General features: G+C 54.8%; 1 protein-coding gene across 3 annotated transcripts; it reads right to left on the bottom strand.

Moving 5' to 3' along the window:
* Positions 1 to 599: 599 nt before the first annotated feature.
* On the bottom strand, positions 600 to 15,501 carry Unc13d (unc-13 homolog D). 3 transcript variants are annotated; one of them, XM_028752893.1, is made up of 32 exons: positions 15,073 to 15,501; positions 14,373 to 14,408; positions 14,037 to 14,144; positions 13,879 to 13,938; positions 13,721 to 13,787; positions 13,297 to 13,477; positions 12,290 to 12,334; positions 12,130 to 12,198; positions 11,936 to 12,005; positions 11,650 to 11,754; positions 11,435 to 11,527; positions 11,255 to 11,358; positions 8,768 to 8,885; positions 8,573 to 8,697; positions 8,340 to 8,430; positions 8,201 to 8,257; positions 8,022 to 8,119; positions 7,889 to 7,940; positions 7,681 to 7,811; positions 7,437 to 7,557; positions 6,978 to 7,121; positions 6,690 to 6,788; positions 6,370 to 6,576; positions 6,151 to 6,219; positions 5,068 to 5,147; positions 3,917 to 4,022; positions 3,774 to 3,845; positions 3,226 to 3,309; positions 3,011 to 3,131; positions 2,695 to 2,818; positions 2,139 to 2,335; positions 600 to 1,309 (listed from the first exon to the last, which is right to left on the bottom strand). In XM_028752893.1, exons 1-32 carry the CDS (start codon positions 15,187 to 15,189, stop codon positions 1,188 to 1,190), a joined length of 3,273 nt encoding a protein of 1,090 aa, XP_028608726.1. In that variant the 5' UTR covers positions 15,190 to 15,501; the 3' UTR covers positions 600 to 1,187. The 3 variants fall into 3 exon arrangements, with proteins under 3 accessions (XP_028608726.1, XP_028608727.1, XP_028608728.1); XM_028752894.1 differs by having other exon boundaries at positions 8,207 to 8,257; XM_028752895.1 differs by lacking the exon at positions 15,073 to 15,501 and adding an exon at positions 14,529 to 14,649.
* Positions 15,502 to 16,336: the final 835 nt, after the last annotated feature.

The raw sequence follows: 16,336 nt of genomic DNA, 5'->3' as shown, positions 1-16,336 counted from the left end.
GTATTTCTGCCCAGGTCATTTACACGGAAGGAGGGGAGGTGTCACCAAGGAAGCTGCCTACCCGAGAACACATCCAGGCTGGGAGATCTGCCCTCTACAAGAGCTGTCACCCTCTGCCTGACAGTGTGTGCGCATTAACTTTCCAGGGTCAAGTTGGAAGACCACCAGGCCAGAATCTCTGACCACCATTGTTCAGGAGCCCCTCCACACACACTGGCAGTCCAGATCAGCTAGTCAGCCTCATGGTCCCTCCAACTCCAGGTTCCTGTCCTGCAGCAATCACAGTAACTGGTGTGCCAGGTGAAGTGTGTCGGAGCATGACTGAGGAGCAAGGAAGCTCTACAGAGAAAGGCCCTTGCTGCACTCGCCTGACAGGCTGAGTCGGATCCTGTAGAAGGAAGCCCGACTCCTGAAAAGACGGCACACACACACATACTGCTGACCGCTCCAGGTCCACTTGTGTCAGCTTCCTGTGACCACCATGTGGTGGCCGTGCATTCCAGGTACAGGTAGAGCATGCTGCAATGCATTCTGAGGAGGCATTCTGGGCCTGACAGATCTTCCTGGGCCCACTGTAAGCCAACTATAGATTTTCCGAGGGCAGTGGATAATGTTTTATTTTTATTTTCTCTGAGAACATTTCTAGGTGGCAGGTGCTATCTGAGGGAGGAAGGCTATTCTGTAGACATCCAAACTCTCCTTGCTGCGGCTACCCATCTGTGCCTGGCCTGCTTTCTGCCAGCTCTCACCTCAGAGCCAGTCTCTTCCCACCTCCCTCAGTAATGGCCACCCCCTTCCTGCACCAGGGTGGCTTTGACAGAGTCCTCTCTGAAGTTTGTGCCCACAGCTGTGGTCCCAGGAGTCTGGCCCCAGCCCAGTAGCTGGAACTGATAGTTCCAGAAGGCAGATGGCCCTAGACACTATGCTACCCTACCAAAGCAGCTTTTCTGGGGGAAGGGAGAGGAGCAGAGACAGGAGATGTTACTCTGTGCTAGAATGTGGCAGAGAACACAGCCGGGGCACAAGAGAGAATGAATCCTGGTCAGGATACTCCATGACCAAGGGCTGCTCTGTCAAGAACTCCGGACCCCCCACCTCCAGGTTCTCCCAGTGTTACACCAGGATGAAAGCCGTCTCCGTGGCTAGGAAGACCCGTAACTTTCAGGACTCTGGCTCTGCTTCAGCTTCTAGGGCTCTGTAGAGCGGACATGTTGGGAGGCCTGCTTGGCTCGCTGCCTCCTCAGCCTTACAAAGGCCTGGGCCTCGCGATCGCCCTTCCGGCTCTCCAACAGCCGCAAAATTGGATCCCCTGCGGAGAGAAAGGTTTGAGGGTCAAACTGTGGGTTAAAAAATAGCACTGTGCCATTCTTGTGTCAACCTTCAAGAAACCGGTGGATATAGACCAGCAAAGTTCACAAGATTTGTCCTGACTAACAAGGCTTGGAAACATGAGCACTGGGTGGTGACTCGGCTGCCTTTTTCTATGAGAACCTACGGCTAGGTAGCTAACCTCACACCTCAGCCTACTCACCTGTAAAGGGCGTCTCTCTGGACACCCTGCCAGAGAGCCCCAGCCTGGGACTCAGGCCTACCACTGGGTGCAGGGTATGTGAGAGGCAGGTGCATTTAAGGTGCTTCGCCAGGCTCTGCACTGCCCGCCAGTCCAGGAGAGACTACACCTCACTAGAGAGTTGTGAGAATTGGAGGTGCCTTCTGTAGTTTTTGTTTGAGAACAGGGGCCTCACTGGAGCTCTGGTTGGCCTCAAACTGATAGAGATCTGCCTGCCTGGGTGCTGGGCCTACAGGGGTGTGCCATCACACCCAGCCCTCAGGTACTCAGTGGCTCATGATGCAGATAGAGGCAGAGGAGCCTTTCTGTCACCGTACTCTGCACTACAAGGTGTGTGCCTGGCACAGAGATCCAGGCCCCTTGTTACAGGGAAACTAACAGGTTTCCCCACCAGAAGTCACATAACACTGCCAGAGCTTAAATTTCACTGGTCTCTCCATTAGACCAGAGTTTTGCTGAAATAATCAGCGACCAGAACCATGGTGCTTGTTCTACTGGTTCCCTTCTCCCAAGAAGGCATCTCTCTGGACACCCTGCCAGAGAGCCCAACCCTGGGACTCAGGCCTACCATTGGGTGCAGGGTATGTGAGAGGCAGGCGCATTTGAGGTGCTTCGCCAGGCTCTGCACTGCCCGTCAGTCCAGGCACCCTGCAGAGCGGCAAGAAGGCCTCTCCCTCCAGGTCGTCAGCTCCCAGTGTGTCATGGTCCAGCACAGTGAGCAGGAGGCAGGCCCAGGCTTTTTGACACGGCTCAGCAGGCACCAGGCTAGCAGGGAGTCGGGCTCAGTTAGCTGACTGCCTTACCCAAATCTGTCATCAACATCCCCCCTCTACCACACAGTATAACACCCACTCTGATCACCAGCTGAATTTTACAAGGGGTCTGTGGCCCCAGGCTCATTTCCAACAAAGAGCAGGTACCCAAGTATCTGGGATACAGCATCCTTCTTCCCTGGGTACCCCTGAAGTCAGAGTATGAGAATCCGTCCCTTCCCCCCACGGAAACAAAGCCTCATCCCAAGGACCCCTAAAGTTCACTGTGGTCATCTTAGGGGCTCCTTATAGCACAGGGTAACCAGGGAGGGAAGGAAGAAGAGACTGGGAGAAAGGTAGGATCCCACTCACAATTCAAAGGTCTCATCAAAGAGTGGGTGAAGTTCCTTCTTGTGCTTCTGTGTCTCCCGGGGGGCCAGTTCAGGGAATTCATGTCTGGGTTCCAGTGTCAGCTGAACAAAGGGATCACTGAAACCTAGCAAGTGGCCCAGAGGGTGGTTGCTGACTGAATTCCAGCCATCACCATGTCCTACCTCCCATCATCCTACCTCCCGCCTCCCTAAGCAGTAGGGTGGCTCCCTCCTGATAACTGTAAGAAATGTGCTCAAAGCTCCTGCTGAACCTCCAGGGATCCCAGTGGGAGAGGCCCTGGGTAGCCTCCACTCACCATTAGAGTCAAGGGGCAGCAGGCTGGAGGCGCTGAGTAGCTCCACGTGAAGCTTCTGCTCCGAGGCACGATAGGATGCCTTGACTGTGACTGCACCCAGCCTCTCTGACGTGGTTTCAGCCTGGCATGGGATCGGGCAGAGGGGTCAGCTGGGAGGAAGTGGGGGCAAGGCCACTGTGACCCTCAGTGGGTGCGGGACAGGAGGGGCTTCTCACCTGCTGCTGGATTCGGCTACAGAAGTACTTCTGGATGAGCTCCCGGCTGGAGGCTGCCTGCAGCTCCAGGTCACTCTGCAGAGCCTGGAATGGCATATCTTCATGTCTACCTATGGCCAAGCTGCACCCGGGCACCCAGAGAGGGTAAGGTGTGGCTCTGCCATAGGAAGTGCTGGGGCTATGAAATTAGAGAGAAGGGCGCACCAGAAGACCCCAAGGCAGAAGCACCAGATGGTCTGCTTTGGAAGTCTAATCTCCCTAATGCGGACACGCAGGGAGCCTGTGCTTTGAAGAACACCACATTTGGATTATTTTTTTGCCACAATCAAAAAATCTGTAATAATTTTGGATAAGAGACCCAGCTTTTCACATTGCACTTGGTTTCGTGAATTGCATAGCTAGTCCTGGAGACAGGTAAATACACAAAGTAGGCTCCCTGGCTTGACCTCCAAACTAGGGGTTCATCAAAAGACCCTAAGAAGGCCCTGCCTTGTTCATCCCAATGAACAAGGTTTGTTCCAGGCACTGCTCAGGAAAAGTGCTCTTACCTGGAAGGTGTCTGTGCGCATGGCCTCTCGTGACAGACCACAACCCTCAGCGTGGAAGCAGAACTCCAGGTTCTGGGGAAGAGAGGAGAGATGACTCCAGGCACGCACCCTGGGGTTATTATTCTCATAGTCGGTACAATTACCTGAAGGGCGACCTTCAGCCTGTTAGAAGCCAGTGGTGAGCTACAGTGGGAAGAAGCCACCTCCACCAGCACAGTAAGCGTGTGGGTCCACAGTAGAGTCAGAAGGCTGGCCGGAGGTGACATAGGACAGAACGACAGGGGAGGAAGCAAAGACGTGCTTTAGAAAGGAGAGGCCTCGGGAACCCAGGCTCACCCTCCCTCCCCGTCCACCTGTTCCACAGGGAGGCTGGGTTAGAGCTCACAGGAGCTCGCAGGCGATATACAAAGGAAAGCTTGCTTCTAGAGAATAAAGGGGCAGGCCAAGGGAGTCGCAAGCAATTCCATCCAAGGCGTCTCTTAATGGCAATGAGCCATGGCAATAGGACCTTGGGACTCCAGCAAACCACCGAAGAGAGGGAGGAAGGCTAGGCCACTATAAGTGGTCATTGTGCACCAGGCGATGTTCTAGATGTTTCTGAGCAAAGCTTTTATCTAGGAAAGTTAATTCTTGCTTATGTGGAGGAAAACAGAACAGAACAAAACAAACAAAAAATGTTCAATAAGTGGCATCAAAACTGAAGGAGTCCAAGCCACCAGGAGCCCTGCTTTCAATTCAGTAGATGAGCAGAACTCTAGGAGGGAGATCCCGGCTGCCTATCAAGGCTCAGATTTCACAGGGAGACAGGTGAGGCTCTGGACCAGCACAGTCCTGCCCCCAGCTCCTCCTGTGGCCCATTCACTCCCCAGGGGAGGCTGGAACACCGATAAAACGTGGGCATCTTGAAGAACTAAAAAGCTAGAGGCTGAACGCAGGTACCCAGAGCCTATAGTGTCAACATCCCAACTAAATGTTGTAGTCTCCCCCAAGCCCCACCCACACCGCCCACCCTGGACTGTAGGCCACACCAGATGCTTGGATCATGAAGCAGAAGGAGAAGCAGTCAGGGGCCCTCAAGATGGGCCCAGGCCTGGAGGGATACAGGGAAAGGCTTGCCATGCTCAGAGCTGGGCAGAATAAAAAGGACCTTTAAGGTAAGCAGTGAGCTTCCTGTCCCTGAAGCTGGTTACATCCTCCAAGGAAGTCACCAAAGGGATTCCCAGCATGCCACTGACCCCAGAGCCTTGGAGACATGGCGGGCTGAGGGCAGTACAGACCAGGGGCAGTCAAGTACCTGCTGAAGTTCTCCTGGACCAGGTTGGTGTTCATGTAACAGAGCTTCACCTCCAAGAATTTCATCAGGGGCAGAATGGCCTAAGAGAGAGACAGTGGGAAGGGCATAAAACACAGGTCTAGTTTAGTCCTGACCCCACGCATTCTGCTCCACCCGGTCGTCCCCTTCCCCTGGGTAAGGGAACAAAGCTAGCTTTTGTGTTGGGTATACAACATCTGCACTGGTTGCTCCCTGCCCTGTCGTTCTACCCTGTTGCTCAGTCTGTGTGCTCTGACTACACCATCCTCTGACTACACCTCAGCCTGCCCCACATGTGCCCCGATCGGTCTTCCTGGTGTGTTCCTTCTGCGGGCATCTGCACAGATCCCTTCCCTGCTTCCTGTGGGTCGTGACTCAGCTGTCATACTCAGGATAAGGCTTTCCTTACCCTGGCCAGACCCCTGTCCACTATCAAACTCTACAACACTGACACCTCCCAGCCCCCTCTCTGTTTTATTTCCCCTTAGCACTTGCGTGTTATCCAGCACACTGTGTAAGCACGTGTACGAGTGTGCGCAAGATTGCATGCGTGTTCACAGTTACAGTTATAACCTGTTGCCAGCCGTATCTCAGCACTAAGCTAGCTTTCATCTCCTCAGAGCAGAAGCCCTAGGAAAACAGGAGTTTTGGTCACACTGACTGAGTACCAATGCTTACGTCAGTATTTGGAACTGAAATGTGTTTATTCAGTATTTGATGAGTTAGTGGACAACTTTCTTCCCAAGCAATCGAGAGCACAGTGACTTGAGGAGTTGGGGTCAGCGGGCTTGCAACAGAGAAGATTGGCACTATAAAGGGCAGGTCCCCAGACCTGCTGGGCTACAAAACCGAGCTGGACCTCTCGAGGTAATCCCACACCGTTCATCGGTGCTAGGAGACCCCAGGCCATGAACAGGGATACTGCTGAAGCCATGGAGACATCACACCTGGCTCAAGCTTGAGGGACTGATCTCTGACAGCCTCAGAGCCTTCAACTCCTGTCACAACCCCAGATGCAGAGAGATGGCCTAGAGGTGAAGGCCAACAAACAGGACAGTCACTCACATCCTCGGGCAGAACAGACTCCTTGACGCCGATGAGTGTCTGGATGTGTCTGGCAATGCCCACCTCCAACTGGAACACACGGCAGAGACATCAAGGGAGATGGAGTGAGTCAGGGAAACCCAGAGAGTCGGCTTAAGGCTTGCATTTAAGTTTAGGGTCTTGGGATAGACATCAGTTCTGGTCCTGCTGATGAACAGTCCCTGGGAGATCAGACAGTACCTGCTCTGCCAGGGTACGGACACCAGTACGGATCTCATGGGCCAGCCCGGCCAAGGCGCCCTGCAGCTGAGCATGGAGTGTGTTCTGCAGCTGCCCCTGCTCCAGCACGGCCCCGACCCTCTGCTCCAGTGCCTCCCATGCCAGCTGAGTGGGCAGCTTGTCAATGATCAGCCGTAGTTGTTCCATGTTATTTACCACCACACATAGCTGGAGACAGTCACAGGCACAGAGAGAGACGCGGGCTTCACAAACAAGAAGCAGGGAGACAAGCAGACGCACCCTTACCCTGGCCAGCCCCCAACCCCAGCTCTGGCTCTCACCATGTCAGCTGCCTGGCCCTGGTCCTTCTGAACTGCAGACAGCTCTCGAGCCCGGGTCTTTATAAGGCTACAGTAGACCAGAGCCAGCCGGCACGTGTCCTAGGGGGATCACAGTGGATGGACCGATGGGTGGGGCTTTCAGAATGGGTAAGTAGAGGTGTCTCAGAAACTTGAAATTTAGGACACAAGCTATTAGGGGGGCTGGTAGTGGCTAGTAGTTTGAGAGTCTGGGAGGAAGCAGGTAGAGCCGAAGGGAGGCTCTCCTGAAGGGAGGGAGGAATGCTGTACCTCCACGAACTTGACCGTGATCATGAAGGCCTCCTCTGGGTCTGGCCAGTCCAGCTGCCGGGCAGTGTGGCTAATCTGGGCGAAGCAAGTAGACAGATCCACGGCAGAAGTGCTATGCTTGGTCAGTTCACCAAGGGGTACCAGCTGGGGAAAGGGAACCACTTAGAAAAGAAGGCCCAGAGAAGGCAGGCCAAACTCTACGCTACCACTATCAGGCACAGAGCTGAGTGGAGGCTTCAAGGAGGACAGAAGCAAGGCCCAACCCACTGTTCCCCCAACCTGTAGGACACCCTAGGCTCAGGGAAGCCCCAATGAACCCTACTGAGGCCATATTTTGCACCCAGCTGCCCTGACCAATGCCCAGATGAGATGTTCAGAGACATTACAGGCTTCTTCCAGCCAGGAGGTGCCAGCAGAGAACCCAACCACACGCTCCCAGATCTCAGGCCCTGCCTGTACCGAATCCATCTGGACAGCACGCTGCACCCGCTCCAGGGCAACACTGTAAGTTTTCTGCAGCCAGGAAGGGATGGCTGGCTGAAACCAACGGTGGAAACCATCCAGGGCCAGGACTTCATGGCTGGGGAGAACAGGGGCTTAGCCTGAGGAAGGCACGGGCTGGCCTCCGGCCTCAGCCCTTTGTCAGTCAACCCTTTTCCCACCAGCATGCCTGAAGCCCACCTTCAAGCCACTTGTTGCCCACCTGTCTGAGGGGACGGGGCCCAGCTGGTAGAGCTCCTTCAAGCTGACATAAAGCTGAAACAGACTCTCTCCGATATCTGGAGAAACAAGGTTGCCAACTGCCGCCGTGTGGTCCTGTACCCTCTTGGCCACCTATGAGGAAAAGCTTGTTGGACAAGACTGAAGAGCTGGATGGAGGGGTGCTACCTAGAGATAGCAGAGGGTCTCACCAGCCACTGCAGCTCCAGGAAGGCCATGGAGAACAGGTCTATCTTGAGGACACTGAAGGAAAGGCAGCATGTGTGACAGTGGTACCCACCAGGGTCCCTCAGGCCCATCAGCTCCAGGCCCATAAATGCTCACTTGTGGAAAATCTTGTTCCATGTGCGACGGCACTGGTACAGATCACCCGTAACATCCTGTACCAGGCTTAGCAAGGCCTTGCCAGCCTCCAAGATGCCCTGGGAAGGATACAGGTGTTTGAGCAGGGTTCCAGGAGCAGACACTACACACCCACCTCCAACCCCTGTTTCAGAATCTACCTGTACCATGGGTTGGTGATGCTGCTGCATCAGGTGAAACCATTCAACTGTGCCCATCTGTTGGAAGACAGGCAGGGAGAAGGAGGGGTGACTGAGCCAAAGTCCATGCCTCTACCCCCACCCCAGAGGAGATGCCTACCCGCAGAGCTTCAGAAACCAGCCGGGGCAACGGGGCACTGTCTGGGCACAGTTCTCCAAAGGCCTTCATCTTGCACATCTGGACCAAGACTCTAGAAAGACAGAGGACTCCATCCAGGGGTCTGCAACCCTACTGCTACCCAACTGGCCTTCTTGACCTCTTCCTGCAGGTGCTACCCCTGCACACTCATCCCTGACCCCCTCCCCCTGCAGAACATAAGGGTGGCCACTGACCTGAGTAGAGACTGCAGCCTTGATGGGGAGTCAGAGACAGACAAGGGAAAGACAGACCGGAACTTCCGGATAAGAGAGAGGCCATAGGCCAACAGGGATGTGAAGGAGGTGGCCAACTCCTCCCGCTGTAAAGCCAGAAAGACGTTACAGGCCATGTCTCTCCAGAGCCCCACCTACCCTACTCATACCAGTTACCTGTTCTGCTTTGAGTCGGCCCTGGATCCACTGGTACTCTATGCTGGTAATGGGGTGTAGGAGACAGCTGCTGGGGAACTCCAGGCTCTGGTAGAGGCGGCTGTAGGCCAACCACTGCCTGCAGAGACAGGAAGTCCTCAGTGGAAACATCTCCCTACTCGATTAACCTAGACTGGCTGAAGGCCAGGGAGACTCACGGAGGGGGGTGGGGGGAGAGGGTGTCTCTGTTTGTTTCTGCAGATGCTTTTCAAATCGCCTGACTAGTTTTGTTTGTTTGTTGTTTTCTAAAATAAAGTCTCTCTACATATCCCTGGCCATCCTGGAATTCACTTTGTAGACTGGACTGGCCTGCAACTCACAGAGATCTTTCCAGGTGCTGGGATTAAAGGTATACACCACCACATCTACCTTACCTGACTCTTAATTGTGCTTTGTATGGATAAACCTTCAGAGCTGGGCAGGGTGAAGCACACCGTTAATTCTCCAACTTAGCAGGTGGATTTCTTTGTGTTAGAAGTCTGCCTGGGCCGGGTGGTGGTGGCGCATGCCTTTAATCCCAGCACTTGGGAGGCAGAGGCAGGCAGATTTCTGAGTTCGAGGCCAGCCTGGTCTACAGAGTGAGTTCCAGGACAGCCAGAGCTACAAAGAGAAACCCTGTCTCAAAAAACAAAACAAAACAAAACAAAACAAAAAAAACCCAAAAACAAACAAAAAAAAAAAACAACAAAAAAAAGAAGTCTGCCTGGTCTACATAGCACATGCTAGACCAGCCAGGGCTATATGGAGAGACCTTGTACAAAGCCAAAACCAAACAAACCTTCATCATTTCTGGGGCTAGTAAGATGACTCAGTGGGTAACAGTGCTTGCACCAGTTGGGGCTGGAAAGATGACCCAACAGTTAAGAGCTCTGGCTGCTCTCCCAGAAGACCTGAGTTTTGTTCTCAGCGTCCACGTCAAGAGGCTCCTAACCATCTGCAGCTAAGGCTACAGAGTGCCCTCTTCTGGTTGGTGAGGAATCTGCACACAGATGTTATGTGATCACACAGACACATACCCATAAATAAAATAATTCTTAAAACAAATTTTAGGATGATTGTGAACATACCCACACATGTATGACAAGGTGTGCATGTAAGTGTGTACATATGTGTGAAGGCCAGAGGTCAACGGTTTTCCTCAATCAATCCTGAAGTTCCCCAATTCCCCTAGACTCCTGTCTCTGCCACCACCACCCCAGCCCAGCCCCAGTGCTGGGATTTCAGGCACACCAAGCCAATCCTGCTGGGTGCTGGGGGCTTAACTCGGATTCTAATGTCTGCAGAGCAAGCACTTTACTAAATGGAGACATCACTCTAACTCACTATTAGCTGAGGAGAGCCTTGAACTCCTGACGCTCCCGCCTCCACCTCCCAAGTGCTAAGACTACAGGAGTGAGCCACCATGCCAGGGTAAAATGTCAGGGTGTCTTGTTTCTTTTGAAAAATCAGGTTTAGAGACTCAAGTCTAATGCACAGGGCAATCCCCAGCTGGAAGTTCCCTGAGACACATAAAGGGAGACCTGATGGCTGATTGGCTAGAAGGGGTTATGGTGAAAGCAAGGATCAACCAGGGACAGCCGGAGGTCTCTCCCAGAACAGCTCGAATTAGATGCCTAGATCCCGAGAGGGAGGCTGGACCCTTACCGTGTGGCATTTCACTGGCCTCAGGAACACCCATGTGCCCGAGTCCAGAAGACAATCAACCTCTTCTCTCCACCAGTTTCTCACTCTATGACCAACTCACAGCCAGGCCCTGGGTGGCATCTGCTCTTTCTCCTCCTGCCCAGCATCCAGCTGTGACTGTTCTTCCTTACACCACACAGGCTGGCATGCCAGTCATTCCTGAGTGGCCCTTCTTGGAATTCCCAGAAGCTGACATAATCCAGGGAACATGATGGCCCTTGACAGACTAGTCACTTTTACAGGTTTGTTCTTTGAGATGGTTTCACCGTGTAGCCCAAGAGGGCCTCACAGTTGCTGTAATTCTCCTGCCTCGGCCTTTTGAATGCTGGGATTGATTACAGACATGTACCACCAAGTCATTTTAATATCAACTTATGGGTATCAGTTATTTGCTGCCGTGAGCCTATGGCATTAAGAAATCGAGCTGCAGCCGAGGCAAATTCAAAAAGCCCAGGACTTGAGAGACACAGACAAGGTCAGTGAGTGACCTGGGGGTGGGGGGATATGCTCAAAAAAGGACACAGTACTCTTCTCTGTTGGACTTGTAAGTCCAGCACTCCTATCTCACAGGATAACTAGGATCTGAGTTGTGCACAAAATCTCCAGATTTGAAAGTTTGTTAACTGACTCCAAACTTAAAAACACAGTTTAGACCCTAGAGCACACTCTTGAGAGTTGTGCTTTGAGTTGCCCGCCTGTAGGCTGGCGGAGCGGGCAGGGGAGAGAAGGTCTCCTGGGGGTTCTGGGCAGGGCTGGTGTACTCACGCCATGGACTGGTGGAAGTCAGACAGGTCCTTCTGAGTGGCGTGGAGAAAGAGGATGGTGAGGGCCTGCGGACTCAGTGACGCGTCCCAGGAGGTACTGCCGGCCTAGGGGAAATAGTAGATGCCTCTCAGGACCTGACAGGTGGCCCTGGTGGTACCCAGCTTTGACAGACAGCCGTACCTGGTGCTGTGTGACTTCATGGGACACCAGCTGCTGCAGTAGGTGAAAGTGTACAGTGTAACTGGGTTGAGAGCGGCTGGCCACCGTGGCTCTCTGTAAGGAGGTTGGCAGGGTCATTAGTGGAGGGCCTCATGCCAGGTACAGCCAGTTCTCCCCAACCCAGGAAGGCCACCAGTCAAGGATGACAGAGCCACTAGCCCAGGCCCTGGACCTACCCTCTTGTGAATGAACTGGAACTGGAGGTGACACTGACCGCGGTCTGGATAGGTCTCCGTGCAGGGCTCCAGCGGGAACCACTGGTCCTCTCTGCAGCGCAGGTCCTAAGCAAGCAAGACACGCGGTGATGAGTGTACAGAGCTGAGGTGAGGACAGGGAAGCAGTCTGGGCAGCCCCCTTCCCCCCCCCAACCCCCCTGGCTTGGGTTGGGTCAGGCCTGGAGTCCCTCAGAGCCCTTCAGCTCCCGCCTTTGGCTCTATCCTGGCTCCTCTCCCCGGCCCTCACCTGCAACCGTAGAACCACATTCCCCAGAAAGTCGTCCTGGCCCTTATCCTTCCGAGCTTCTTTAAAGATCCTGTTTTAAAAGATTGGTGAGGGTTCAGCCACCTGGGCACCTAAGGGCAGAGCCTGCCTTCCAGAAACCAGGGTGCACATGGGAGGGCGGGGCACCTCCTTCCCTAGGAGTCTGCCGCACCCACCTCCGGAGCCCGTGCAGGTCTGTGAGCTCCCCGAGCTTCTGCCTGACAGACTCCACAGTGTCCAGGTCCCTGTAGGCCAGAGGTTTGAGCAAAGGGCAGAGAAGGCCTGTGACCTCACCAGTTTTGTCCCTCCCTGCCAGGGTCAGGGCCTGTCACTCACCACATGTCCAGGTGAAAGCTTGCATTGGCTATGTCCTCAAACTCCCTTTAGGAAAAAAAGAACATGTATGCTTAAGACCCTTAGCAGGGTAGGACACCCAGTACACATCCATGTCAGACCAGGCCATGAGGGTTGGCCACAGGCCCCAGGTCTGCCCTCTGAGAGCCTGCCCTCTGGAAGTGCCATCCCAATCTCAGCCACTATGAAGTAGTAGCCCCTTCCTGCCTACTTCCTCCCTCCTCCCCCCCCCCCCCCCCCCCTCCTTTTTTTTTTTTTTTTTCCCCAGATAGGGTTTCTCTGTGTAGTCCTGGCTGTTCTGGAACTCACTCTGTAGACCAAGCTGGCCTCTTGAACTCAGTGTCCGCCTGCCCCTGCCTCCCAAGTGCTGGGTTAAAGGTGTGTGCAGCCACTGCCTGCATTTTTCCTCCCTTTTTATTTTTTTTCTCTTGGGTACAGGACCTTATTACGTAGCCTTGGCTGCTCTGGGGACTCACTATGTAGACAAGGCTAGCCTCAGACTCACAGAGATCTACCTCCTCTCCCTCCCAAGTGCTGGAATTAAAAATTCACCCAGCATGGTTCCTCCTTCCTAAACACTGCTCTACCTTTTACAAGGAAGGGCTGCAGTGTCCCCTGGCCATCGCTCACCCAGGGTGGCCGACTCTCCCTGCTCCAGTACTTTAGAGCACACCTGGTTATTTATGTGGCAGGGTCTTGCCGTGTAGCCTAGGTTAGCCTCGAGCTTGCCATTTCTGTCTTACCCTCTTGAGTGCTAGGGTTACAGGTATGTGGCACTACACCAGGCCGACGCATGATTGGAATTTATGTCATGGGTCTGTCCTACGAGGATGATTCTCCCTCCGGCTCCTCCTGAGGACCAAGGACTAAGCTGTGTCTCTTGGTCCAGGAAGATCACTGATCAATCCTTTTATCTAGAAAAACCTCATATCCAGAGGTGCCCGAGACAGGAGCAGGAACTAGAAGATGGAAGGGACGGGACCACGTACAGGATAAAGGTCTCATCCCAGACAGGATTAAGTGTCTGGCTCTTGACTTGGGTGCGATGGGTCTCCTCTTCAGGGATGGTGTGCCTCACCACAGCCTTCTGTCGACGTCGGGACACAGGGCTGCCCTCTGGTACACCAACCCTCTGCTCGATGCCCAGCAGGCAATAGGGGTCACTGAACCCTAGGAAGGTGGGAGAGACAAGACTCCAGGGAGTTAGCCAGCTTCCCTTGAATTCCCAGCAGCCCCACTGGGGCCCAGGCTCCTCCTGAGACAGCTGGATACGGTCCCTTGGAACTCAGCATCTAAATGCAAGAGGCGAGCAGCTGGGGGAATCTTTGGAAGAACTCTGGGGAAGTGTTCAAGACTAGACTGATGGGGAGAGGTCGTCTGGGGTGTTGTCTGGGCCACCTTAACCACACTTACCGCTGACATCCTTTCCCAGAATTCCCTTGGCCTGTTTCACTGTTGCCTTCAGACAAAATATTGGCTTCTGTAGGGATGAGAAGGGGGCTGCCTGAGTTCCACAGTAGGCCAGGCTTCTTCCCATGTCCCTTCCTTTCCCATGCCCTGGCTTGGTTTACCTCAAGCTCCCTGACACGTTGCAGCATCTGCTGATGCTCCTCAGGCTGCACCTGGAAAGCCTGAAAGGAGGCAGAGGTGTGGGAGCAGGCACACGGAGGTGGGAGGGAGGGCTGAGCCTTGGGGTGGGAGGATGGGTGAGGGCGGAGGCTGGGTTTACCTCCTGCAGATAGCTCAGCAGTTCCGAGGCCTCCTTCACATGGTTGGGCTCTGGCTGACCCAGGCGGTGCAGGACAGTGTAGAGGGCTTCCTCATACAGCAGGTCCCGCTGAGACAAAGCAGGGCCATCTCATCATTACCCAGAAGCCCTCCCAAGACCCACACACACCTCAGGCCCAGAAAAGGACAACACAGCAGACGTCCACTTAAGGTTGAGACCCAGCGTGATCTCTGCTGGGCTGTTGTATCCGTAGACTCTGGGGCTGAGCGGATAGCCCAGAGAGGATGTAGGGCTGCTTCCCAGGTCCCCCCACACTCTCCCAACCCTTCCTCTTACCTCCTCTGGGGAGAAGTGGTGGGATTGAACCTGGACCTAGGAGCAAGGTAGAAAGACACGGAGTCCCTGAAGGCCTCTCCAGCCAGGCAGGAAGGGCCATGCCTAAGATAGTGGAACCCCAGCACCTCAGCCTCTGGGCCCACTGGTGTCCCTCACCTGTTCCAAAATAAGGCTTCCCAAAGGGCTGACCCCTGGGCCATCTTGCCTGTCCCCTGGCCTGCCATGCCTGAGGTCCATGGGCATTCAGCTGGCCCAGCTGTGGGCTCTTTAGCACCTGCCCCCCCTTCCTCACCCAGAGGAAACAGCAGTGCTTATCAGACGGCCACCCGCTCCTCACCCCAGCAGCGGAAATGAGGCCTAGCTGCAGAGGTGGGTGAGCTGGGGGAAATGACAGGCGGGTCTCGGGTAGCTCAGAGGGGTCCCTAGGTAGCCCGCTGTCATTGGAGATACTGTTTCATGGCGCTGGACCCTTCGAAGCTAGAGGAACAGGGAGAGCCTGAGGTACAAGCCCACCAAAGAGAAAGGACTAGAGAAGCCCACTGTGGGTCAGAGAATACTTGGTGGACCTCTCTGCCCACCTACAAGGGTATGCCCAGGGCCACAGAGGGCAAATGGGTGGGAGTCCGCCTCCCACATCCAAGTCTCAAGACTGCTGAGCACCCCCAGGCTGGCTCTTCACCCTTTCTGTAGTCACTCCTACCTCCTGGGTGGCTTGGGGCGGTGGATCCTGGGGATCTCTGACCCTGCGGCGCCTTATCTTGATGGCCTGGCGCAAGAGTGGAGGGCGCCGCTGGGGGTGGGAGAGGTGTGTCGCCATGGTGGTTGGCTCTGCCCTTCTCTCCGCCACCCCCTGGCTGCCGGGTGGAAACAAGGAAGCCGCAGAGTGATGCAAAGAGCCCCAGGCTACACTCTGACGGGGAGGGTGGAGGGATGGAAGGGTCAGGGTGTCACTGCCGTGGTGGGGCCTTTTCCAGGCTCCCAGCAACTCTCTTCAGCCTTGATCCTTGCCAGATCTTCCTGAGCCGGGAGAAAGTGGACCCAGTGGGCGGGCAAGCCCCACCCACCGTCCCACAGAGGCTCTGGGTAGAGTCCAGAGCTCCTGGCCAGGGGTAAGGCCAGGCTAAGGCAGCTGCCTGTCTCAACTATGCCTGGGCCAAGGAAGCTGCCCCAGACCCATGGTGTTCTCACCCTAAGGGTTTCTGAATGAGCCCCAGATCTGGGTCAGGGTGGGGCAGGCGTAGGGCGGCGGCTCCTGAGAGGCTAGAGGTAAGAGGCGTTCTCAGCCAATTGCGCAGCCTGCTCCACCCTACAGGTGACATTCCAGGAAAGGGACAGAGCTACTTTGTGTTAGCCAGGGATGGACAGAAGGGCCACGAAGCCCGGTCCTACCACCGACGGTTAGGGTACTTTACTAGCCCTGAGAGCCCCCGGGGGTAGTGGCGGAAGGCAGAGGTGGTGAGGCCTCGGAGCAGTCTCTGCATACGGGAGCATTTTGGTCAGGAGAGGACACCTCAGCACTGGGATCTCTCACAGCTCTTTGGCTCACTGTGAGTGGGGTGCAGGTCTGGCTAAGGACTTTGCTTTATCCCACCGTCTTCTTCTCTAAGTAAGGCGGCATGAAAGCACACACTGTGGTCTAGCCCAGCCTTCCCTCACAGAAATCCTGGCACGCCTGTGCTCAGGAGGGGATGGGGGGGAGGAGATGGGACACAGGCCTCGTCCTGCCTCCCCATCCCCCAGTTGGCAGTGTGTGGTACATCGCATCATCCCAGGAAGGTGTGGGGGCCTCTGTAGGAAGGCTGGACCACATGCACACTGAGACTCACGGAGGAGGAAACGGGCTCTGTGGCCCCGCCCCCAGAAGACAGTAGCCCCTCCTCCGGAAGACCTCACCCTGGTCACCACACAGAGTCAGAGAACATCCAGTCACTTCATTTTTACTATTCACAGTTGTAGCAAACAAA

Source organism: Grammomys surdaster, unplaced genomic scaffold, assembly GCF_004785775.1.
Source record: "Grammomys surdaster isolate TR1022 unplaced genomic scaffold, NIH_TR_1.0 125940, whole genome shotgun sequence".
Taxonomy (NCBI): Eukaryota; Metazoa; Chordata; class Mammalia; order Rodentia; family Muridae; genus Grammomys; species Grammomys surdaster.
Note: the sequence above shows the minus strand (reverse complement) of the source record. Positions and strands in the feature narration are given on the sequence as shown.